Source organism: Pongo abelii, chromosome 1, assembly GCF_028885655.2.
Source record: "Pongo abelii isolate AG06213 chromosome 1, NHGRI_mPonAbe1-v2.0_pri, whole genome shotgun sequence".
In the NCBI taxonomy this organism is placed as follows: Eukaryota; Metazoa; Chordata; class Mammalia; order Primates; family Hominidae; genus Pongo; species Pongo abelii.
In genome coordinates, this window is record NC_071985.2 from 65,078,919 (window position 1) to 65,105,893 (window position 26,975).

The following is a 26,975-nucleotide window of genomic DNA, read 5'->3' on the forward strand; positions in this document are numbered from 1 at the left end:
ATAAAGTCATTAGCACATTGGACTGTTGATGTTTTAATATTTTCATTTGTTTTCAGAGCTAGTGAATGTTTCTATGCCTCTTGAAGATACGTAGATTCATTGAACATAAATGTAAAGGCTTTTCAGTTTCTTTCAGAGCTTTATAGGTTACATTGTACTATAGATACATGGAAGTACTAATTTATAGAAACTACCAGTCAATAGAATATAGATAAGTCTACTTGTACATTCATAAACTATTTAGGATTCTAACGTTTTATATCTTGTTACACTTGTTTCTTAGATTTTCTCTGACACTGATTGATTCTTTGGACACCCTTGTGGTAGGTTTGACTCTTCTTGGATTTATTTTATTCATGGTATGCACACTTAAGTATTGTGAATATGATCATAACACAGTAAGTATGAAATAGAAGCCTTCAGAATTAAAGATATTCTGATCTTTGCTTCTAAATAAATTTTTACACTGTTGAGTTGATGAGGTCAAATGGAATTATGTAATATAACAGAGATATCCAAATAATTTATGGGAATGTCAGCTTATGTAATGGCACCTTAATTAGGAAGGTCCTTTTTTCCCCTCTTTGGACAAGGAGGTTGAAGCTATTGGAAAAAAGTAACTTTAGAAAACATCATTGATGTTGTTCCATAATGACATGCCAAAATGATATCAAAATTGTTAAATTAGAATCTTTATATTGCTGTGTTCATAAGCCAAAAATTAATTTTTCCCAGCAGTGATTTTTAGCATCAGGTGATGACTTCTTGGTACTCCTTTTCAACCTCGTATAGTACAGAAATTTATTTCTGGTTCAGGACTGTTTGTGATGACAGAGGGAAAGATTGAGTTACAGATGTCATGATTTCTAAATATAGTATCTTTTTAGTTTTTTACTCTTAGATCATTATGGTATGAAAGTAGGCTTTTGTGAGAATTTTCCTTAAGGCATAATTCTCAACTTCCAGTTAATATCCCAAGTGGTGATTAATATTTAAAAAACAAAACAAAAAACCTTTGGGGTGTCAGAAATTTTTTGGAGCTAGGCTTCTCTTCTCAATGTTGTTTTTGTATTCTTCTTTCACTGGAGTATTTTTTTTTTTAAGAACGAAAATTCTCAACTCTAAAAGCAGCTTAGGAGGATCACTTGTGATTTAAAAAAAATAGGTCCTCCTAAGTTATTCTGATTCAGTTGTTGTGGAGTGGGACTGGGCATCCCTTCCAAAGCTCTTTGGTTCAAAAAGATGTTATGGTTGAGAAAAATCACGATTGTTTAGATCTTTTTAGCTAGTCAGGGTTTGAAAGTCACAGCTTCATGTTTCGGAATGGAATATGCAAACTATATTACAGTAACTATGAGAACTATATTACAGTAACTATATTACAGTAACTATGAGAAAGAGAAAATACTGTGTGCCTTGTTTTTGGTTTATTGGCCTTAAAGAAAACATATGGAAGAGTCTGATTACAAGCTAGAAGAGTTCAAGAGGCAAAAATTCCCAGGAGATAAACCCAGGGAGAAGAATTAGATTAACAAAGTGATACTAAAATGTATATGTGTATGGAGGGTGAGGATAGTGGAACAGTTATGTCTCATTCCAAAAGTGATAGATGCACTGTATGTGCCTGCATTTATTGCTGCCCACTTGATGTGGACTTTGAGATTGAGAAGGGAGAGCCGTCAGTTTAAAATCAGTTTTCATATTATGTTTTAGTCAGGACTTACCCTAAATTTTACTTTTACTGAATTTAGGGAGATACTTTTATGGAATGTTTTATAAATTAGAATTTTTACGTATCAAATCAAGTGAAAAAGCACAACAAATTATTATCAAATGAGGAGAGATTAAACAGTTAAGTAAAGGAAAACTACTTTTAATGTACCTAGGCTCTAGGTAACATCTCATGTGCGGCCTTAATTTAGACTGAAAAATCATAGCAGCCTGTGTGATGACAGGGACTACTTTTGCTGCCCATTGCAAGAATCCACGAAGTTTTTAGTTTAGTCAGGATTCTAGATCTGCATGGTTAATAGTTGTAATTATTTTAAGCCCTTAAGTCAGACACTCTACTAAAATCATTTTACATACATTATCTTATTTAAGAAAACAACCCTATAAGAGTAGGTATTTCCTCTTTTTATAGATGAAAGAACAAGCTCAGAAATGGAAGTAAGTTGGCTGAGATAGCAAAGGTAGTGAGTGAAACAACCAGAATTCAAATCAGGGCATGACCATAACATTGTATGACCACAACATTGTATAGCCTCCTTAGTGAACAGGGCATCCATGGAGTGAAGCTAGCAGGGGATGTATAGTTTAGGACCAATTGAACATGCCTTGAAGAAAGTGCTTTCTTCTGAGAATAAAAGCAACTTTTAGAATGTATCTGGTGAATAGGATGGTTTTTAATTTTGTTTTGACTTAGAAACCAAATTCTACTGGAACTCACCTCATGTAGCCTGCCTGGGTCATGAGAACCCAGTTAACAGGTCTGATGATGGTAGCTTCAAAGTCCTCATAATATTTCAGTGTATGCAAAGAAGTGTATAAAGATGCTATATAATTAGATACTTAATTTTTTTAGTTTTAGACATTATTACATTTTTATAATATACTTAGAAATATTATTTGTGTGTGTCACTTTTTAGAGTTTTAAAGTAGACTGATTTTTAATAGCTCATTCTAAGAATGTTTCTCCTTGACTTGGTAGAAAAGAACTTTATTTCATAATTTTCTTCTCCCAGGTATTAAATAAAACTAAAGAATTTGAAGATGCAGTGAGAAAAGTTTTAAGAGATGTTAATTTAGATAACGATGTAGTCGTATCAGTCTTTGAAACAAACATCAGAGTTCTTGGGTAAGTATGAAAGACACTAAAGCTATAATTTTATTTTATTTTTATTTATTTATATATATTTTTTGAGACAGAGTCTTGCTCAGTCACCCAGGCTGGAGTGCAGTGACAATCTTGGCTCACTGCAGCCTCCGCCTCCCGGGTTCAAGCGATTCTCCTGTCTAAGCCTCCTGAGTAGCTGGGACTACAGGTGCATACCACCAAGCCCAGCTAATTTTTGTATTTTTAATAGAGACGGGGTTTCACCCTAATGGCCAGGCTGGTCCCGAATGCCTGACCTTAAGTGATCTGCCTGCCTCGGCCTCCCAGAATGCTGGGATTACAGGCGTGAGCCACCACGCCCAGTCTGTAATTTTAATATCAGAAAAGTTTAGGATATACTGTTTATTTCTTGATGGTAATCATGCAAGAAGTTTCTTGTGTTTAAAAGATGTAAGTTGGAACATTATGAAACACAGAGTCTGTGGCATTACCTTGTATTTAATCACTCGCAGACGTCTCTAGACTCAAAGATAATATCTGTATGTTGTTAAAAAGGAAATATAGGTTGAACATTAGTCAGCTTCATCACAGGTATTTTCACCAGCTTACGTAGTTTGTTAACCATAGCCAAGCACCTCTTCAGGTAAGCCAAATGAAACTGAATTTATAAGATTACCTCTCAACAAACAGTTTGAAATGCTCTTGGGCCTTTTTTTTTTTTTTTTTGGAGACAGACTCTCACTGTGTTGCCAGGCTGGAGTGCAGTGGTACGATCTTGGCTCACTGCAACCTCCGACTCCCTGGTTCAAGTGATTCTCCTGCCTCAGCCTCCTGAGTAGCTGTGATTACAGGCACCTGCCACCATGCCCAGCTAATTTTTGTATTTTTAGTAGAGACGGGATTTCACCGTGTTGGCCAGGATGGTCTCGATCTCCTGACCTCGTGGTCCACCTGCCTTGGCCTCCCAAAGTGCTGGGATTACAGGCATGAGCCACTGCACCTGGCCAGGATATTTTAAAAAGATGAAATTACAGGATTTATTAGTTCAAGTTTCAATATTATTTAATTTTTATAGTTTTGATTAAATGTTTGTTATTGTAACTCCTCTTTGTCAAAGTGAGTCTACTCTTCAATTAAATATAAGAAATTGTTATGTGGTTTTACACAGAGTTTATTAATCTAGAGCGAGAGGTTTTTATGTTTTAAATAATATTCTAAGTTAAAGACTTCATGGTGATACAACTAAATTTTTAAATTTAAAATTTGTTAAAATATTTGTTAGATTTGTTAAATGTAGTATCTCGGATTTTAAGAAAATTTAAGCTATTTAAGAACGCAAAACACTTCACAACAGGATAGAATATCTAATTTTTAAAAAAATATATTGACTCTGTAATTGTAATGGTTTGCCATAAAATGAACAGCGTTAAGTAAATAATGTTTAAATAATTTTTGTCTTTCCTTAAATATGTTAAATTGTATAAGAAAGTACCCACACCTTTTTACATGGTAACTTCTAATTGTCTATAAGATATGGATAATGTTTCATCTCTGTGATCCTAGGGGTCTTTTGGGTGGGCACTCCCTGGCGATCATGCTGAAAGAAAAAGGTGAATATATGCAGTGGTACAATGATGAACTTCTCCAAATGGCAAAGCAGTTAGGTTACAAACTTTTACCGGCTTTCAACACTACCAGTGGCCTTCCTTATCCAAGAGTAAGTACTTCTGAAAAAATAGAGTCTTTATATACTTTCTTTGCTGTTTTACAAAACAAAGGTTTGTGATCAGAGCCATTGTTCTTCACCAGCTTGAGGCTGAAAAAAAACGCTTCAAAGCTATATAACAAATTTATATTTTCATTTCAATTAACTGATTATACTTCTAAGTTATGTGATAATTAGATTAGTTTAAGCTTTAAAAAAGTTTTATTTCTAATTTCTATGGGTACATGGTAGGTATATATTAATGGGGTACATGAGATATTTTGATACAATCATACAATGCATAATAATCACATCAGGGTAAATGGGGTGGCCATTACCTCTAGCATTTATGATTTCTTTATGTTACAAACATTCCAATTATACTCTTTTAGTTGTTTTAAAATGTATGATACATTTCTGTTGACTGTAATCGCTCTGTTGTGCTATTAAATACTGTATCTTATTCATTCTGTCTAACCTGTTTCTGTACTCATTAACCATCCCCTATTCCCCATCCCCACCACTTACCCTTCCCAGCCTCTGATAACCATTGTTCTACTCTCTAACTGCATGAGATCAATTGTTTTAAATTTTAGCTCCCACAAATGAGTAAGAACATTCAAAATTTGTCTTTCTATGCCTGGCTTATTATTTTTTTTTTTTTGGGGGGATGGAGTCTTGCACTGTCGCCTAGGCTGAAGTGCAGTGGCGCAATCTCGGCTCACTGCAACGTCTGCCTCCTGGGTTCACGCCATTCTCCTGCCTCAGCCTCCCGAGTAGCTGGGACTACAGGCGCCTGCTACCACACCCGGCTAATTTTTTGTATTTTTAGTAGAGATGGGGTTTCACCGTGTTAGCCAGGATGGTCTTGATCTCCTGACCTTGTGATCCACCTGCCTCAGCCTCCCAAAGTGCTGGGATTACAGGCATGAGCCACCCCGCCCAGGTGCCTGGCTTATTTCATTTAACATACTGTGCTCCACTTCCATCAATGTTGTTGTAAAGGACGGGATCTCATTCTTTTTTGTGGCCAAATAGTATTCCATTGTGTATATGTATAATTTAAGCTTTAATGTGTCATTACCATTACAGATTAGATTATGCTGCAGAAGGAAAAACAGATGCTAGACCAGAACGTGGGCACAGAATTATTTGCGTAGAAGATATAATTGAAGCAGTTAGTATGTAGGTGTTAACTGTCCAAAGGAGAGGACAGAGAGAGAACTCACAGGACAGAGGGAGGGCATGAGGAGGGACAGCCAGTGGAAAGTAAGGTACACAGATTTAAGAGGAGAATCATGAAGTAGTGTAGTGTGCAGTACTATAAAATCCAAAGAAGGGAACTTCGAAAGGAGGAAATGTTCTAGAAAACTTGAGAATTGGGTGCAAACAGAGCCTTGAAGTTGTAGTGAATAAAGAGGAAAGTATTCAAAGTAGGTGAAAGTAAATAGGAATGAACCACTCATTTTAAAATTTCTTCTGTGTTGGTAGTTAAAGGAGAGTTGGCAATAAAGTCAGTTGAAGGAGTTTTATTGGTTTTCCCCTAAGAAAATTTTATATTTAAAGCAGAGGGAAAGAAGCCATTGAAGATGGAAATAGCTCTTCTGATTTATTTCTCATTCTTTATTAACGCTATTACTCTCTCCCTCTTATCCAGGACAGATACCTCAGCCATTACCAAGCTCTGTCAGTTTTTTTCTTTTCTTATACCTGTCTTACTCTTTCTCTCTTGATTTATGCTTCAGAGCACTTGAAAAACCAGTATCACTGAAATCTAATTTTTGTCAAATTATCTTCAAAAATTTTATGGCTCTTTTTATTGTATTGAGTGTCCCTTAACTTTCAGCATTTTTTGTAGTTTGGCAGTAGACTTTCTGAAATTCTCTCTTATTTACATATCCCAGTGAAATCATTGTTCCATTTCAGCCAGAACAATCTGTAGTGTCCCCAGAGTCTCTAAGTTTTTTTTTTTTTTCATTCCATGCCTTTAGGCTTACCATCTCTATCACCTGGCATAACTTCTCTACAAATATAAGTCAAATCAAATAAGGCTAATTTCCTCCATCAAGAAGTCATCCTTGACTGGAGATATAGCATGATATAGGGCAATGCTTTACCTATCAATTTAGTGAGTTGTGCTAGCACTTTTTAAAAATTAAACAGACTAGAATGAAGTCTCTTCTTGTTTAAATTTCTAGTTGATATTTTAAATAGCTCTCTGTAAACATTCTTTTTGTTTGTTTGTTTTGAGATAGTCTCCCTCTATCACCCAGGCTGGAGTTCAGTGGTGTGATAATTGCTCACTGCAGCCTCCAACTCCTGGGCTCAAGTGATCCTCCCACCTCAGCCTCCTGTAGTAGCTGAGACTACAGGCACGTGCCACCATGCTCGGCTGATTTTTAAAAAAAATTTTTGTGGAGATGGGGTTCTCACTGTGTTGCCCAGGGTAGTCTCAGACTCCTGGGCTTAAGAGATCCTCCCACCTTGGCCTTCCCTGGACTCACAGATGTGAGCCATTGTGCCTGGCCTCTGTGGACATTCTGATACACATCTTTTTACACATTTTTAATTTCTTCCTTCAGATAAATTACTCGAAGAGGAAGTAATGTCACTGAGTAGGGAATGCTTTTTAAGATATCAGGTACTTGTTGCCCAGTTGCTTTTCAGAAAGATTCTTTTTTACTTCTCAGTGTTGTGTAAAAGTACATGTGTCATTTAACTGTTACTGTATATTATTATTTTGCCAACTTAATGAGGAAAAATTGAATTATATTTTAATATGGATTTCTTTGCTTATTAGTACAGTTAAATTTGTTGATCTTTTTTTACTTAGCATGTTAAAATTAAAAGCAAAGTTTTTTTAAACAATATATAAACATTTATTTAATTCAGTTTACTTTTAGTAAATACTTTTAGTTTTTATTATAAATGGAGGTGTTAGATTTTGAGGAATCTAGCATTTCTTTACTTTTGCCGTAACATGAGAAGCAGGCAAGGAATTAAAACAGAAGATACTATGAGTGTTATGGTAAAACAAAGTAACTTATATTATTTTCTTATACTCTGAAGTGTCAAGAAAATTTTTTAAATGATTTTTTATAATAGGACAGTAGAAGAAAAATAACTGCTGTCCCATCCTTTCTTATACATGCTTAGTATGCTTTTGCCCATGAAAATTTGTGTAATCAGTCTCTCTTAGATAAGCATATGTAATTGATAGTATTTGCATTAATGGTTTTAACTCAGAAGAATGTACTGTACAGAAATGGTATTGTAAGAGTTAGTGGTCATTTTTTAAACTCATATAAACTTTAGAGCTAGTACGTACTTTGTAATGCCATTTCCTCGAAGTTAATTAAAAGCAACTTGCCAGCTTTTCAGATAAGACCTCATTACGAACGTTGAGTAGATGATTATATCCATAAAATATAAGGTTAATAAGAATTCTATTATGATTTATACATATTTTAAGGATTTTCTAGTGTAGCAAAAAGACAGTGTAAACAAGTTTAGTGTAGGTAATTTATGCCTTTACTTTGCAATAAAAAGATGTCCTTTTTAAAATTGCCTTGTGACTCTCAGGAACACAGAATTAGGAGGAACCAGATTCTAGATTGCCTCATGCTTTATTTTATTCCTACTTTCATCTCTTTTTGTCTTAAACCTCTCAAGAAAGCAGGACAATAAGCTCCTTGTTATTAATTTCTGCAGTAATAGATACTACTACCAGTGCCATCTCTAAACCCAGTCATTTGAGTCCTAGTCAGGAGGACAAGAACCTATCTACCAGCCCCTAGATCAACCAGAGGATCCCGTAAGCAAAAAAAAGCACTGAACCCTTCTTCCCTGATTTGTGGAAATGGTAGTGCCCCTTGGATGCTGAAATGCATCTTGGTTCTGCATTTAAAAGTTCTTTAATACTGGCCGGGCGCAGTGGCTCACACTTGAAATCCCAGCACTTTAGGAGGCCAAGTCGGGCGGATCACGAGGTCAAGAGATCGAGACCATCTTCGCCAACATGGTGAAACCCCATCTCTACTAAACATACAAAAATTAGCTGGATGCAATGGTGTGTGCCTGTAATCCCAGCTACTCGGGAGGCTAAGGCAGGATAATTGCTTGAACCCGGGAGGTGGAGGTTGCGGTGAGCCAAGATCGTGCCACTGCACTCCAGCCGGGTGACAGAGTGAGACTCCATCCCCCCAAAAAATTTAAAAAAAAAGTTGTTTAATACCACTTATCTTCAGGAAGGATACAAGATTTAAATGAACAGATACTATAGATAATTGTGTTAATAAATCGTCCTTTTACAAATTTTATAGCAGTCATCTTGGGGTACAGTTCAATATACAAACATCTTAAGTATTATTGTACTAAAACGTTCATGATTCAAAGTATTTCCATTTTAAGGGAAAAGATACTGAAAGTGGGATAGAGAGATGTTTATTCTTCTCTATTTTGCTTTTGCTTTCTTATGACTACTCTTAGACTTTGTCATTCTTAGCTCTCAACTACTCCCAATTCGGTGTTATTTCCTTTTCTGAAATTCACATTTTAGCACTTGTGGCTTCCATTTGTTTGGCACTTAATTTATGACTTTTCATTGTTAGTTATTTTCTCTATTTATATATCTGTCTTATTTGCTCTGTCTGGATTTTAAGCTCCTTGAGGACAAGGATCTATTCCTTTGTATATTATCATAATATCCCCCACATGGTAGGTAAGTAAGCAATAAATATTGATTAGTTGATTGTAGTAATTAATGAAATTGACCAGAAAATATTTTTCACTGTTGATTCTTGTTGCAAATATTTGTAAAATTATACTTTACCTTAGTGTAATTCATGTGATTCCATCTTTATTTTATTATTAGGTATTGCTTCATTTTAGATTAATTATTCTTAGTATCAGTTTTCAATTTTAGTTCTGTAGATAGGGATACAGGCAGCATAAGGGGGCAGGAGATACTTTTCATTCTTGTTTATGGCGCAGAACTACCTAAAACTAGCTAATCCTACAAAAGTACAAATGGTAGAGATAATTATAAGTTTGGGAGGGTATGGAGGGGTACTGCTAGACTAATAGCACATGAAAATGTCTCAAGTGGTACTTCACAAAGTAAGGTAAATGGCAGTACTGAGAACAACATTAACAGTGATCAAATCCCCATCTCTCACCTACGTTTCACATTTGTTGTTTGTTTTTTTGTTGTTGAGGGGGTGTTTGTTTAGAAATGCCTGGAATCTGTTGATTGGACACTGTTAAGGCACTAGGTATACCTACCAATTGATATTTGCAGATAAGTTGAAATATAAATTTTTTTGAGCTTCTCTTTATATAGAGTTTGAATAATAACTGGACCAAGAGTATACCCGTGATGTTTTATGTTTGATTTTTTTTGTTTATTTATTATTGGCTGAATCCTTGGCATATCCTCCTTTTTTGTTGGTTACTTGGATTGCTGAAAAATATTCTAATTTTAATCAGTGTCTGCCCAGTTTGAGTCTAGTTAATCCAGGTTCATATTGTAGTAGTAAAGGTCTTGCTCTGTCACACAGGCTGGAGTGCTGTGACGCTATCTCGGCTCACTGCAACCTCCGCCTCCCAAGTTCAAAAGATTCATGCCTCAGCCTCCCAGATAGCTGGGATTACAGGCACACGCCACCATGCCTGGCTGATTTTTGTATTTTTAGTTGAGATGGGGTTACGCCATGTTGGCGAGGCTGGTCTCAAACTTCTGGCCTCAAGTGATCCACTCGCCTTGGCCTCACAAAGTGCTGGGATTATGGGCATGAGCTACCGCCCGTGGCCTATTTGGTTGTCTTCCACTTAATAAAGAAATACCCCTTTGAAAAAATTTCCCTTGTGTTGTTAGCCTGCCAGCAAGGTGATACACTCTATGTTTCAAAACTCTTAAAACCCGTAAATGAAATTTTAATTTCCTTTCAAATGTATACCATAACAATCTGTTTTCTCTCTGTGATGAACTAGTTAATATATAATATAGACTGGTTTTTCACAAATTCTAGTCTAACCCTAATTTCTTCTAAGGCTGGTCTACTTCCCTATTCTTGTACTTACTAGTTCAAACTGTCCAGAGAACAAAATTGTTATAAAAGATACCTTCTCTGTGTAATTTCCCTTGGATTATAATCATTTCCCTTGTTTACTCCAAGGGAAGTAATTGAGTTTTGATGTCATTGAGGATGGAATGACATAAAAGCTTACTTACTTCATGAATATTATATGCTTAGAATATATTTCCCTACATGCTAATTGGAAAGTCAAAGAGATCATCAGATTGAATTTCAGTGTTTAGTTATTTTATGAATTATTTTCATGATTTTATACAAAGACTTGATTGAAAAGTAGTTTCTTATCAGAAAGTCATTGTCTTGATAACTGCTAATGACAATTTTCTAACTGTATTCAGATTAATTTAAAGTTTGGCATCAGAAAACCAGAAGCTCGGACAGGAACTGAGACAGATACCTGTACAGCTTGTGCAGGTACCTTGATCCTTGAATTTGCTGCTTTAAGTCGATTCACAGGAGCAACAATATTTGAGGTTTGCTTTTTACGGTCTTTGATATCCTGGGTATTGGGCATAACTACCTTTATATCTTCTTCATTGGTTAAATATTAGGATTATTAGTTGGAGAATTACTGTTATTTTAGTGAACTTTTTGTCTAAATTCCTTTACATGGTTTTTAATTGTCAAAAACCTAGAACATTGTGAGAGAGCTATGTTAAATCCAACTTTGCATTTTGTTCACCAACTATGAAGTATATGTTTAGGTTTAGTCTTAGAATTTTTTTAGCCATATTACTTAAATGAGTTTGATGTTTCCTTGATATCATAAATGTCTTATGAAATACTATGTCCCTGTGTTTTGTTAGACTTCCATATGGTCTATTGCACTTCTGAAAGTTCTGAAACCTTCACTAATCTTCTAAAACACAGTGAAATTTTCATACTTAAGTGTTGATTGAGACTCTAATCTGTAAATTTGTTTACTGCAAGGGAAATGTTATTCATTATCCAAAAGACTTAATATCCCCACATAGTTGTGGACTATCTGTGTCTCTCATTAAAAAACTAATTATTTAAGCATGTCATTGGAGTGCAGTGGTAACACAAAGCACTGTCTTTTTCAAGCATATGACTTAGGTTAATGTTTAAAAATCCAACAAATGGCAAACAGAACAAGCAGAAATAGGGACTGTATAGTAGCATTACAGATACTAGATCTGAATGTAAAGAAAACAAATTGACTTTGTATGTATGTATGCCTTTGAATGTATGTCTGTATGTTCACATGTCTCAAGGACAGATTTATCATGTTTGGTTGGTTAATCTTTTAAACTTAAGTTTTTGCTCTATATCTTGTTCACTAATATTTTCCCTTCATTAAAAAATTTGGACACTTTTGCATACTTTAATAACTACACTCTCAGATATTGATGCAGTTACAGGTGAGGAAAATAAGGCTCAAAGAGTATGAGAGACCTGCACAGCCAGCTGGTAGATGATGCATGGAGTTGGAATTAGAATCCATGTCTTTCTGAATTTGAAACCCATACTCTTTCCAGTGGGCTATTTTATGTTTATTAATAAATCTGTTGAAAGTCATGATTTTTTTAAAAAAAATTCTTGAATATGCAGTAATTTGTTATCAGAGAAGATGCAGTTGACAAAGCATTGATATAATACAGGGTTGGCAAACTACAGTCTGTGAGCAAAGTGCAGCCACTGCCTATTTTTATAAATAAAGCTTTTTTGGAACACAGCCATGCTCAATTGTTTGTTTTTATCTATGCCTACTTTGGTGCTACGGTGACAGAGTTGAGTAATTGTGCCATTTACTGTGTGACCCATAGCACTTAAGATACCTGATTCTTGTCAGAAAAGGTTTGCTGACCCTTGATCTAATATATATAAAGAAATCTGAATTCTCATATTATTTTTTTGTCCTGTAATTCAATTTTAAACTCTAGCTAATCTTGAATTTCACTAGGCCTGTTTTCTTAGCTGTAAAATAAGACTAGGGAAATACAATCTTTTTGAAGTTTCCTGGCTCTGAAATTCTGCCATTTAATTAAAATTATAACCTGCTTTGTGTTTAAGAGAAATCAGCATACTTTGAGTTAAGAATTATAACTATTTTACACTCTGTAATCTACCAAGTGGCAAATGGGTTTAATGACTTTTTCTTTTATAGAAGTCCTTCTGCAGTGCTAAATAGGTTCTTGCTCTGAAATTAATTTAGAAACCTGCCTGTACTTGCCCTTTGCATTTATATTTTGTGACATCTTTTCATCCAAAGCCAAAAATTTGTTCACAACTCATTTTATTTAGTGTCTAGTAGATAAAATAAATGAGAAAAAGAAAAACATGTCATAAGGTTACAAGTTTGTTGTTATCAAATATTTGGTAGCCTAGTTGATTTAATAGCTTTTTACTAATGAACTTGCATACCATTTAAAAAGTAGGATCTGAAATGACTTTCAAAGATAGCATACTACCTTTGAAATTCTCTTCCAGTTTTCTAAATAAGAGTATCTAGGGAGATTTTTACTTTGCATTTAAGTGGTAGAAATTACTTTAACAAGTATATCTAATTATGTAAGCAATTAATATAATTTAATAATACATGTGTGTGAATATGAACTTGTGCTACAAGAGTAGATGAAAGGAAGAAAAAACAAAAAGAGTAGATGAAAGTGAGCCTTCAAAGTGAGCCTTCCTCTGAGTAGTATATTCAGAGTCTTTCCTAACTACACTGATTGGTTGAAAAAGAGCCAAGCTTTGAGTTTTAAGGAAATTTGTTTTATAAATAGTTATCTTAGAAATTTAACCTAATTCTTAAAATATCCTATCAGCCTTTGAGTTTTGTTTGTTTGTTTCCTATTTGCCAAAGATACTTAGTTCTTTAAATATGCATTTATTATTATTTTTTTTTAATTACAGGAATATGCCAGAAAAGCTCTCGATTTTCTCTGGGAAAAAAGACAGCGAAGTAGTAATTTAGTGGGCGTGACTATAAATATTCATACTGGAGATTGGGTACGAAAAGGTACGTAAGTTAGGCTTTTTAAATCAAGCCTTTGCATCCTCAAAATGGTTGGGAAATAAAGAATTTTCATTTGTTAAAATAATCTTTGGGATACTATAAAGCATAGGTTCTCACACGATTGCTGGAATTTTAATTAATTTAGCCAGATTTTCTTTTTTGATGCCAAATGTGACACACACTTCTTCTACATGATTTAGTATTCTATTTCTTAATGGATATAGCATTATAGGTATAGGGTATAGATGAAACGCTATAATTTATTTGAAAACTAGAGAACCAGAGTTCCGCAGCCATCTCACATCAAGGTGTGGTTTAGTAAGAATCTGGGTTTAATAAATTCTTTTTTTTTTCCCTACCTCCAGAAATATAGTAGCTAAGAGCGTAGACTCTGGGGTCATGTTGTTGGATTCAAGCTATGTGATCCTGGGAAACTTATATAACTTCTATGTGTCTCTCTATTCCATATCTGCAAAGTGGGCATATTAATAGTAATTAGTTGTTCTGTATGAGGATTAAATGAGTTAACCAAAGTAAAGTGCTTAGAACAGTGCCGGGCATGTACTACACTTACTACGAAGTAAGTGCCCAGTAACGAGATGTTAGTCCCTTTGATTAATAATTTTACTTCTGGGAATCTAGTCTGAGGAATAATACAAAACATAGAAAATTATTTGTTCCCAAGATGTTCCCATGCAATTATTTATAAATAGCAGAAAATTGGGTAACAGTCTAAGTAACCATCAGTAAAAAAAGCTAAGAAAATTATTTTACATCAGTGTTGGAATATTGTTATTGAAATAAATCAGAAGCATGGGAAGGAACATGTAACAATGTTATATGAACAAACAGGATATTGAATTGTACAAAGAATGTGATTTTATCTTTATAAAACACCCTGATAAGCATAGAAGAATAGAAATAAACTAGAATATTCTTAATGAAAGCATCTTTTTTATACATTCTCTATTTCTAAAAAGCTTATCTTGTTTATATGTAAAATAAAAGGTAACTGCCTAATTTAAATAAATAAAAATTATAAAATTATTAACTCAAATATATTAAAATTATTACCTTTATTCAGTATTGTATAAAATTTTTCTGTGTCATCTAAATGGTTCCTGAAACAGATCTGAATTGTGGCTTCAGAATTTTGTAATTTTTTTTTTTTTAAACCCACCTCAGACCTCAGGTGCAAGTTAACCATAATTAATTTTGAATTAAGCATAATCATTGTGTTATGACACAACAGTCTTATTAGTGGTTCATGCAAGGCCCATTTTACTTAGTCATTTCAATAATGTAATAAACACCACCTTGTGGATGCACAGACCCAGACACAGCCCATACCCCAGCAGAATGAAGCACCTGCCATACTTCTGCTGAAGCCAAGTAGTGCAGAGCTTTGGCCGTGGCTCCAAGGATCTTGGCATCCCCACAGTTAACTTTCCTGAACATGTAGTAGATAATCTTCCAGGTGATGTATTCACTAGCGTTTATTGTGGTTGGACTAGTGTTGGAAGTGGAGATTGTCCATAAGATGGTGGTGAGCATGGGATGGAATCCACACTACAGGAACACAAAAAAGTCCATGGAAACTCCCATCATGTATATCTTCAAAGAGGGCTTCTATGGGGAAATCCTCAATGTGGCCATTGTTGGCTACCTCAGACCAGAAAAGAACTTTTGACTCTTCAGAGTCAGTTATTTCAGTAATTCAGGGTGATACTGAGGAAGCTAAGAAATGACTAGATTTACCAGAACATTTGAAACTCAAGACAATTTCTTCCAAGTTCCTAAAAGCAAAATATTGAATGGCCACTGATGAAAAATCATCTTATGTATTCATTCACTGTTTTCTAGTATTTCACTGCTTATAACTGTCTAGTCTCATCTTGGTTATAGTTTAAAAATAAAATATTTTCCTACGTCTGTGAATTAAATAGTACAGTGTAGTTACCATATCGTACTTCAGCTGTTAAATTAAATTCATTATGTCATAACACTAAAAAGACTCATTTAAAAATGAAGATTTAAAATAACATAATATGTTGATTTAAATGTACCACTAGAAAAATGTTGTGTCTTACAATAGAAATGAAATGTATATAAATATGGGTAAAAAGACGAGTCACTAGCTTGAGATAAGAACTAATATTTTCATGGTAACGTACCAGCATGTATGTGCTCGTATAGCATACACATAAACAGAGAAGGCTTAATGCATTTATAATGCAACTACAAATGCATTAAATAGAAGTTTGATAGTGTATTATAAACCTAAGAAGAAAAATCCAGACTTTGTATTTTTGATATTTTGTGCATCAATATATTGCTACAAACATGAAAACTGAAATTTTTTAAATCATTTCCTTGCAGTCATAGCATTGTACCATCTTCATTTTTGTCTAGAGTTGGTTCAGCTCTTAAGTGGTCTAGACTCCACCTGCCTATCGTTTTTTTTTTACTGGTTAAGACAATAAAATAGGTGGTTTTTGAATCTATAGGTTTCATTTTTGTGTTAGATAACATTTCTTCTTTTTAAGAGTAGATATTATTATTGTTCTTTAATTTTTTCTTGACTTTGGTTCTTTTTTCCTTTTTAAGGAAAAAGCAAAGCAAGAGACTTGATCTTTAGATTTCCTCAAGATTTAAGTGAATTTACTATTCATTTATACATACCAATTTCTTAAAGAACACAAGATGCTTATTTTCCACCTAGTGAAACTAAGAGCTAATTAAACTATGAAATAGTTAGAAAATTATTTATTTTAAATATAATTATCTGTTCCAGGACAAATCTAAACTGGTGTAGTCATATATATGCACAATGTAATTTAATGCTAATCTAAGGAGTGCTTATAGCTTGAGGGAAAGGCATAAATAAACATTAAATAATCTATATTGTATGAATTTTTCCTCCTATTAACTGGATGATTTTTGGCTACTTGCATCTTTTGTTTATATTGGCAAAAGTTGAAGTCTTTGGAAAATAAAGAAATTAACATTACAGGTTGCTTTGGGCCCCCTCAAAGAGTATATTACATCATTGTTCACTTTAGCAACAGATTTGGTGGTGATGGAGGGATGGAGTAGAAGTATGTAGAGGTAATTTTGAAGATGATTCATTATAAATCATTTTTTTCTTACCTGCATAAATTAGAATTGATTTTAATAATAATACAAAATATATAGAAAAATGTCTGAAGCTGTTGGAGAAGAGGGAAGTATATGTAATTCAGTTGGATTGTGTTTTACTTTTTGGTATATGAATTTATGGAAGAAAATACCATTTGTGGCTTTTTCATTTATCACAATTTTGAGTTAGAAATCCTGTACTTGAAAGAAGACTCAATTTTCAGTGGCTTTACGAAGCAAAGTTAAAAACAAACATGGAAAAAGTAAAAACATTTGTGTCTTATTTGCCACTAATTATATTCTCCTTAAGTGGTTGAAAGTTCTTTGATATTTTATTGTTACCCTTGCATGTTGTTAAATAACCATTGGTTTTGAGAATCACGTAGTGTGTTGTTTAGGGGTTAGTTAATTGTGTACATTTTCCAAAGTTTTGTATTGATTATAAGAAGTTACAGTAGTAAGTTATAGTGGTATCATTGTGATTAGTCTGAATGTTTTCAGGCCTTGAAATCTTGACTAAGCAATTTTTTTTTTTTAATTTAACAGTTGTTTAATGAAAAATCACATTTGTGTTTCCATAGATAGTGGAGTTGGAGCAGGGATTGATTCATATTATGAATATCTGTTGAAAGCCTATGTCTTGCTTGGAGATGACAGTTTTCTGGAAAGATTTAACACAGTAAGTTGATACAATTTTATATTTTATAATCAATTTCATTTGAGTCCAGATTTTTATAGAAACTCCATTACCTGAATGACATTGTAAAAATAATTTTTAAAATGTGTAGTGGTTTTGTGTCGGTATTTCCTGATGATGTTGAACAGGGACAGCGTAAAAAGTGATATACATTCCAAAAAATTAGTTGATAAAGTAGTTTTATTTTCACCTTTTATCAGAAACTTTGCAGATCTGCCAATAAGAGATGTAATAGATTTGAGTTTTACCTAATCTTGTTTGTACAAGGATAAGAATTATTGAAATATGTTACTAGTTAGCTTTTTCCTTTGTATTTCAATTCTTTTTGTAATCTTGGAAGTTTGACTTAGTCTTTGATTACACCAAGGATATAGGGCTTTGAAGACCTAGAGAAACTAGTGAGTATTCATTTCAAAAGCAAGTCTTAAGACTGGCTCAGAACCACAAGCATATGTTTTGGGAAAAGTGGGAGGATTATTGAACCCAATTGAATCACCTTTTTAACTGAAGCAAACTGAAATGAATACAGCAAACTCGTCAGTTATATCACTATATTCTTACCTACCATTTCTTTGCTCACCTATCAGTTCATCCATGTTGTATGTATGAGACAGTATGACATGGTGATTAAAAGTATGGGAGATGTACTGGTTTAAATTCTGATTGTACCACCTACGGGTTTTGTGACTTTGGGCAAGTAGCTAATATTATTTGCCTCTGTTTCTCATCTACAAAATGGGAGTACTAGTACAATTTATAGGGTTATTGGGAGGATTGAGTTTATGCATTCAAAGTGATTAGAGCAGTGCCTTTTACCTATGGCCAGTATTCAATAATAGTGATTAAATAATAGGTAAATTTGCAAAAAAAATTAGTAAAAGTTAATAAGTCATTAATTGAATACTTTATAAAATTATCACATAGATTGTTTATTAGATTATAACAAGAATTTCTTGAGGTGAATGGGGACAAATAACTATTTCTGTTGGCTTGTTATCACAACTCAGCCTTTTGTCAAAGCTGAGAAATATCTAGGAGAAGAAGACAAAAGAAGGGAAAAAGAGTTTTCTAAGACCATAGTAAGCTGAGATAGCAAACCATAAGAGTGGCAGCAGTGATTAGCTGCATTAGTTTAGATAGTAGTGAGCGCCAAAATATTGTTAGCCAAGAAGGGATCAAACTTCCAAGATACAGGAAAAAGCAAATTCTGTAATATAGAAGCTGATAGCTGTATTCCAAGGGGACCTATGAGCATCAGTGGGCCACAAAGACATACTTACCACGGGCTAATGCCACAGGACATAGAGATGTTCAGTTCCGTTTTTCTCAGAAGGTCCTATATTACAGATAGTCTTTAATAGTCTGCATGTGAGTTAGAGGACATAAAGGAGTACATATATATTTTAGAAAGATCTCCATCTAAAATAACTTAAATATTTATATAAATTGGTAATTATTTAGTGAATTTATATATAAATTCTAGTTTAATTTATTCACAGTGCTATTTAATGTGTTTAGAGTAGTACCTCTTTTTTCATCTAACTTTCATGAACACATATTGTGATCTTTTAGCACTATGATGCCATAATGAGGTATATTAGCCAGCCACCTCTTCTACTTGATGTGCATATCCACAAACCAATGCTGAATGCTCGGACTTGGATGGATGCTTTGCTTGCCTTCTTCCCAGGCTTGCAGGTATAAGGAATTCTGTCTTCTTAATATGAATGTAAGATGATGATGTTAATTAGGCGCATTTTGGATCTTTAAAACTGAACTACAAAACATAGTTGCAGTTCAGAATTGTATTTGTATACATTTTTCTGTTTATGTAATGATTAGAGATAAAATCAGCTCATATTTTATTAGGTAATTTTATTGTTGTTGATTTCTAGGTGTTAAAGGGGGATATTAGACCTGCTATTGAAACTCATGAAATGTTATATCAGGTGATTAAAAAACACAATTTTCTACCAGAGGTAAGCAAATAATTTTTGGAATAATCTTACACACACACACATACACACACACACACATACACATATACACTGTAAGTTGCTAATATAAAGGTAGAAAATGGCATCTTCAAGTCTTGTTGGTTCTTTTTATTTTTTTCCTATTAAATAGTTTATTTTTGGTTTGTACAGTATTATATATGTTTTTGCTTTTCTTTGTGTGTTAAGAGAAGTCTGATTTAGGGTAATGCTGACATTTTTAAAATTTTATGTAAAAAAATTCCCAGCTTAGTTCTTCTCAGCTCTTCCTAACTTATGCCATTGTAATATTCTCTCATTCTAACCTTGTATGTACCTACCAGCTAGGGAGATTTTGTCACTTTTTATTTTCTAAAGCTTGTCTTATGAAAACTGTATATATTAGATATACTTTTGTTGTTCACACATGCCCTCTGGAAATGTAGAGAATGCCATCTCTTCCTCATGCTGATTGAGAATTATTCTTCCTGATTTTTATACATCATATTAGTAATAAATATTCTTGCTAGCTTGATATGACAAGATTTTAATAGCATACTTTTTGGCTTTCCAGAAATGTACCATTAAAAATTTCCAAATGTGTGTATGGCCTTGTTCTATCCCCGCTTATTGACTACCCTCTGTGAGATATCTAAGCATTCCACCAACTTAGAAGGGTTCCTAAAGTGTTTGTTTTGGAAAGTATAGTTTTATTAGCCTTCAGGTGAGTAGGACTGTGCATTGTAGAAAATTCATATCCATACAGAATAAACTGAGGTTTCAATTAATACATCTATCACAAATGAAGTTTTTATTTAGCTCCCATAAAAGTTTTTGTTTGCTTTTATTTTTATTTTCTTTTAAAAACCAATTGATTATGTTATTGAATAAATTTCAAATAGACTAATTTTATTTATTTCTAAATAATACTCTGTCTTATTCCACAAAGGATTTGAGGCTGTTAGAAAATATAAGCTAAAATATGAAATATGTATGCTTGCACATTGCTAAGAGAGATTTTAAGTATTCTCACCACAAAAAAAGATAAGTATGTGAGATAATGCATATGTTAATTAGCTTGATTTAGCCATTTCATAGTGTATACATATATCAAAACATCATGTCGTATACCATAAATATATGTCACTTTTATTTGTCGATTTAAAAAATTTAAAAATAAATATGAGAACGAGGGAAGTAATAATTCAGAGGAAAAAGTAGAGGGAAGGATAAAAAGAAAACACAATTATGTTTACCACCAGGACCCATGTATTGGCATTACTGAGTTTCATTACTGAGTTTTTCTGAGTTTTCTAATAGCCAGAATGATCATTGAAAAAATAATCAATTTAATTGGTAAAAATAGCAGCCTTTGCAAAATGAATTGTTATTTTAAGCAATGAAAATTGATGTTTTATTGATGAAAATGTCATGATTGCTATTTTAATTGCTTTTACCTATTTATATATATTCTATATATTCTAGAACTACTTGTTTATTTAATCACATTTTTTATGCCTTTTGTATGTTGTTTTGTTCAGGCATTTACCACAGATTTCAGAGTACACTGGGCTCAACATCCTTTAAGGCCAGAATTTGCAGAAAGTACCTACTTCTTATATAAAGTAAGAAAATATACCTCATTTTACTTAAAGTTTAGCCTCCATTCTCTGTTGGATCTTTCAGTCTTTCATAATAGTAATTGGGTTTTCAGAGTCCCCTTTTAATATTATAATGATTGGATATATCATGGTTCTTATTCATCTAGTCCATAGAATTATTGAATGATGCAAGAATTGACATGTAAGGTTTTTTTCTTTAAAAAATATTATGTAAACATTTCTTTAAAGAGAAATTTTATGTTCTAGAGCTGCTTTCCAAAGCATGTCTCTTGCCTTTCTTCAGTCAGGCAGCCTTTCTGAGCATTAGAAATTTAAAAACTAAGATTATATAGTTAAATTTTATAATTGTGTATTTAAGAAATTCTGTAAAGCAGATTCATAGCTTTTTTTCAGAACTCAGTTCTATATAATGTGCTTCAGTGCCTGGTACAGTGCCTGGCACCTAGTAGGTACTCAATAAATATTTGGTAAATGAATGGATATGTGGTAATATATAAGCTATATATATGTATACATTTATTCTCCTTTTTAATAGGCTACAGGAGATCCTTACTACCTTGAAGTAGGGAAGACACTTATTGAAAATTTAAATAAATATGCTAGAGTGCCTTGCGGATTTGCTGCCATGAAGGATGTTCGTACTGGAAGTCATGAGGACAGGTAAAACAATTGCTAACATCCCCTTTCCTCAGGGTCTCTCTGAAACAACACAAAATGCAACTACCATTTAGAATTCAAATAAGTTTAATTCTTTTACAAAGGATAGAAACCTTTGTTCCTTGTGTTTACTTTTTTAAACTCTGTTGAATACACTAATTTTAGTTTGTTTGAAAAGTGTATTTTTATCATAGTGCCTGGCATATAGTAGGTGCTCAAATGATTTTTAAATAAATGAATCAATGATTGTTAAATATCAGAACCTTGGTATCAGGACTATCTAAAATGTGGCTTTTTTTCTTCTTTGATAATAGTTTCCTTTTATATTACATAAGACATTAGAAATTACCAAGATGAGGAATGATCTGGAATATGATTTGTGTTCGGCCAAGAATTCCTCCAAAGCTGTGTGTACTCTTACACCGTTGCTGACTTGCAGTGGTGGGAAAGACCAGTGGTGTTTCTGTTTCATTAGACACTGGATAGATGTAGATGGTATGAAGTATTCAAGCTATAAAAAGTGCTCCACATGAAATTCACAAGCATTCTGCTTATTCTAAGATCGCTTATCTGGTTATCACATCTCTAAATGAATGCTGAAGCTTGTTTGTTCATTTGGTTAGCAAATGTTCATTCCAGAAATATTTACCGAGGCCCCTTATGTGCCAGGGCTCTTACTAGTTTTTGAGGATTAAAGATATGAAGATAAGTCCTTTCTGTCTTTGAATCACTGAAGGCAGGCCAATAAGCAGACTTTTAAAACATTGTATATGTGTTATGAAATATATTAAAGGGGCATGAAGCACAAGTTGGGATGTGATAGTCAATGAAGGGTTCCTGAAGGAGCCTATGTCCTGAAGGATAACCAAGAATTAGAAGAAGAAAGATGTAAAAGAAGTTCCAGACAGTGAGACTGAAGACATGACAAACACAGCACTCATCATCTACCCATAGAGTTGTCCCTTAGTTCTTCACTTAGTGTTCGGATAATGGTTAATTAGGCTTCAAATCTCCATCCCTAACCACAGCTAATGAGAAATGGTTAGGTTCTGGAAGCAGGCATACAAATAATAACAAGAAATAAAAGCAGATACCTTGTGTATTTGCCTGTAACATTTATTGACTGTTTCCTGTACTCCAGACAGTCTTCTAAGCATTTTATGTGTTTAACTAATTTGATCCTTACAACAGCTTTCTGAAGTGTACTATTACAGTCTTCATTTTAAAGGTGAAGAAACCAAGGGAAAGAGAAGTTAAGGAACTTGCCTAAGGTCACACAGTTGGTAAGATTAAGTCAGAATTCTAATCTAGGCAGATTGGCTCTTGACAATGATGTTATACTGGCAATTCATTAAAGAACAATAATTAAGCACCTACTGTATGCCAGCCACTGCACTTAAGTGTAGGGTAGAAAGATAAAATAGAACCAGTCCCTGCACTCCCATGACTTGTAGTTAGTGAATAAGATAGGTGTGTAAAGAAATAATCACAACCATGTGATATGTTCTAAAATACAAAAGAGGTAACAAGTTGAAGAATTACAGAGGAAGACATGATTTACTGTTTAGAGTTCCATTTTTCAAAGTGTAACATCCTTCTTTTTTTCCCCCACCAAATACTCCTTTTATGACATTGTTTCTGGACCTCTTACCACTGACATTGCCCCATTCTGATTACATTCCAGTATATACAATAACTCTTAAAATATCATATCCAGAATTAACCATACTCAAGATGTGTCTGGCACAACAGCACCATAACTGTCTGTATTCAGGCAAAGGGTCACTAATGTTCTATGAGGCTGATGAGTTTCCACCCTCTATCCAGTTGAGGACCTCTGCTTCATTGAGTCACTGTTCCTCAGGGGATTGTTGCGCCTCTCAGATGTATTTAGCCAAACAAAAGGTTGAGAACTACCATTCTTCATCATATTGTGTTATTAGATGTGCTTTAGATTTTTTAGGAGCTTTATTATGTTCAGCTCACAGTGAGCTTGTGACCAACTAGTTTCACATACTTAACTGTATGGTCTGCTGACAAATGAGTGTTCTCCACCCTGCCTTTGAGCAGCCAAGTTTTCTTTTTTTAGTGTAAACTTAGAACTTTTATATTTAACTCAGCAAAATTTCTTTTTTTGTTTTGTTTCTAGATTTTGGTCTAGAGGTTGAATCTCATTAGCTGAACTACCAGTTTTCAGTGATCTATAGTTTAGATAAGCATGCCTTACATTTTTTTCATCCAAACTGTTAGGAAGACCTTTTGGTTGGACCCCAACCAGTGCCTTGTGGCATTGCACTCAAGAGCTTTCAGTTACAGGCTCTTTGCATGTGGTGGTTTATTACCCTATAGATCTAAGCACTATCACTGTCCTCCAGGTTACCATCGTCTACACAGACACAGACATAAACACATACTTTTCACAATGGAAATATCTGTATTTTCCTAATCATAATTACTAAAAAGAATGTAAATGGCAAAAATAATAGGAAAATATTTGCTAAGACACTGTCCCCTAACTGCCTAAGATTACCACTGTTAGCAATTTTATAAAGGCTTCCAGACATTTTTAATGCCTGTGTATTTTTATTTATGTATTTTTATGATTTTAAAATATAAAATAGATCATATGATCTGATGCTCAACTTGCTAGCTTTGCCCAATTCATATTGTAGTTATCTTACCATGCCTTGTTCTTTTCTAAATGTTTACAAATTGTCTGTTCTAGTATTTGCCAGTTATCAGTATCCTGCTCATCTGTCTGCAGTTCTCAAGATAGCATTTGCTCATGTAATAACTGTCAGTCCATCAGAAAAGGTTAAATTATGATAAGCGTATTGCAGATAAACAGGAAAGTGTTTTTATATTGTCTAAAAAGATTAATATCCAAAATGGCTAAACATGTTTTGAAACATTTCAGGTGAGTTTTTGTTCCAAAATAAAAAATCATATATATGTAGGAAAAATGATAGCTGTAGTTTCAATCTCATATGTATGCCAGGTGCTATGCTAAATAATTGACATTTAATATCTCAGTCTTCACACCAGTGTCATGAGTGTATTGTTATATTCCTTTTACAGAAGAATAAACTGAAGCTTATAGTCCTTATATAATATCCCCATGGTGACAGAACTAATTAGTGGAAGATCTTTCTATTTCCAAAGCCCATGTTCTTTACTTCTTTGTTCTACTCCCTCTCCAGCTCATTCTTTAATCACGCTGTTTAAACTTGCATTTAATTTAGTAAACATTTATTGAGTGCCTACTATGTGCCAGGAATTGTGCTTGGCCAGAGGCATGAAATTGTGCAACTTGTCCAGTAAACTAGAAGTTGTTTATTACTGCCAAAACCTATGATGCTTTGGGGAGTAGTGAATTAAATTTGATGTTGCTATGACTCCATCTACCAGCTATGCTTTTTTCCTGACACTTTTAATTTAAACTTTTCTTAAATTGTTAAAACATAACATTAAATCATTTGTAAAAACACATATAGTTTTACTGTCTTTATTTCTCCACATTCCCTTCTTAACAGGTAAATAAATATTTAGAATGTTATAATCGTAGCTCATGTGACTTTGCATTGTACTTTTTTCATGTAACTATTTTTTTCTTTTTTTGAGTTGGAGTCTTGCTCTGTCGCCCAGGCTGGAGTGCAGTGACACTGCACTCGGCTCACTGCAATCTCCATCTCCTGGGTTCAAGTGATTCTCCTGCTGCAGCCTCCTGAGTAGCTGGTATTACAGGTGCCTGGCACCACACCCAGCTAATTTTTGTATTTTTAGTAGAAACGGGGTTTCACCATGTTGGCCAGGAAGTTACATGCAAGTAATTTCTTTACGTTTAAAGCCTTCTTTTTAAATTACTTAAATAGCTACATAATAAATTCCATCAAATTTGTATGACTTTTTCCAGCTCTTTAATTTAGTTGAAGATTCTTATATGATTCTCACTAGTAAAATTTATCAGTTACCTCCCTGCTGTTGATTCTCTGTAGAAGAAATGGAGAATTTTCCCTCATTGAAAGGCATATAGAAAAATCTTGTCTGCATTATTCACAAGATTCAGTGTATCAGTGTGGTAGACAAACTCCTCTGGTCTTTTTCATTAACATGGAATATACTTGGAGTCAAAGTTATTCTGCCCCTGGTAGATTGATACATTCTATAGTTCTTTGAACATCTAAGTTGGTATAGACAGGATTATTAACCTTGACTCTATGGCTTTCATATAGTTGGCATTTAAATTATTTTTATCTACTTATATTTATTTGTGACTTTTTACTTTAGAATGGATTCTTTCTTCTTGGCTGAAATGTTTAAATATCTTTACCTGTTATTTGCTGATAAAGAAGACATTATTTTTGACATAGAAGATTACATCTTTACAACAGAAGCTCATCTGTTACCTCTTTGGCTCTCTACTACAAATCAAAGCATCTCTAAAAAGAACACAGTGAGTTTTTAAATTAAATGTCTTATTCTCTTTTTTATTTCTATATGTTTTATTTTTCCAAGTGAAAAGTAATCCATGACTAGAATTCAATAAATATATGTATGGTAAGAAGAAACTAAATATATACATTTTCTTATTTTTTTTTTCTTTTATTGCATCCTGTATACACTTACATATTTCATTAACTGTTTCCTTTTAAAAATTATGTTGAGTAGGCCAGGCATGGTGGCTCACGCCTGTAGTCCCAGCACTCTGGGAGGCCAAGGTAGGTGGATCACGAGGTCAGGAGATTGAGACCATCCTGGCTAACACGGTGAAACCCCGTCTCTACTAAATATACAAAAAATTAGCCGGGCGTGGTGGTGAGCGCCTGTAGTCCCAGCTACTCGGAAGGCTGAGGCAGGAGAATGGCATGAACCCAGGAGACAGAGCTTACAGTGAGCGGAGATTGCGCCACTGCACTCCAGCCTGGGTGACAGAGTGAGACTCAAAAAAAAAAAAAAAATTATGTTAAGTAAAATAATTATTTCTGTTTACATAAAATGTTTTTATCTTGTAGACCTCGGAATATACAGAACTGGATGACAGTAACTTTGATTGGACTTGTCCAAATACTCAGATCCTCTTCCCTAATGACCCATTGTATGCTCAAAGTATTCGTGAGCCCTTGAAAAATGTGGTGGATAAGAGCTGTCCTAGAGGCATCATCAGAGTGTAAGATGTATTATTTTATATTTTCTAATATCAAAGTTGTTTCTTAGTAAATGACAGAGAACTTAGGGAGCATGTATCAACAGCCAAGAAGACATTCACGTAGGC

At 33.8% G+C, this 26,975-nt stretch overlaps 1 protein-coding gene and 1 pseudogene across 9 annotated transcripts in view; both read left to right on the top strand.

Annotated features, from left to right (window-relative positions):
• EDEM3 (ER degradation enhancing alpha-mannosidase like protein 3) overlaps positions 1 to 26,975 on the top strand; it is a 65,939-nt gene that overhangs the window by 17,754 nt on the left and 21,210 nt on the right. For all 9 annotated transcript variants that reach the window (XM_009240132.4, XM_002809696.5, XM_063726174.1 and 6 more), the window contains 12 exons: positions 284 to 323; positions 2,745 to 2,857; positions 4,400 to 4,553; positions 10,975 to 11,109; positions 13,514 to 13,619; positions 17,336 to 17,433; positions 19,024 to 19,149; positions 19,347 to 19,430; positions 20,966 to 21,049; positions 21,582 to 21,706; positions 25,991 to 26,156; positions 26,716 to 26,870. In XM_009240132.4, coding sequence (XP_009238407.1) covers positions 284 to 323; positions 2,745 to 2,857; positions 4,400 to 4,553; positions 10,975 to 11,109; positions 13,514 to 13,619; positions 17,336 to 17,433; positions 19,024 to 19,149; positions 19,347 to 19,430; positions 20,966 to 21,049; positions 21,582 to 21,706; positions 25,991 to 26,156; positions 26,716 to 26,870 — 1,386 coding nt within the window. The remainder of the gene's footprint in view (positions 1 to 283; positions 324 to 2,744; positions 2,858 to 4,399; positions 4,554 to 10,974; positions 11,110 to 13,513; positions 13,620 to 17,335; positions 17,434 to 19,023; positions 19,150 to 19,346; positions 19,431 to 20,965; positions 21,050 to 21,581; positions 21,707 to 25,990; positions 26,157 to 26,715; positions 26,871 to 26,975) is intronic.
• Positions 13,642 to 16,091, top strand: LOC129048590 (riboflavin kinase-like; annotated as a pseudogene).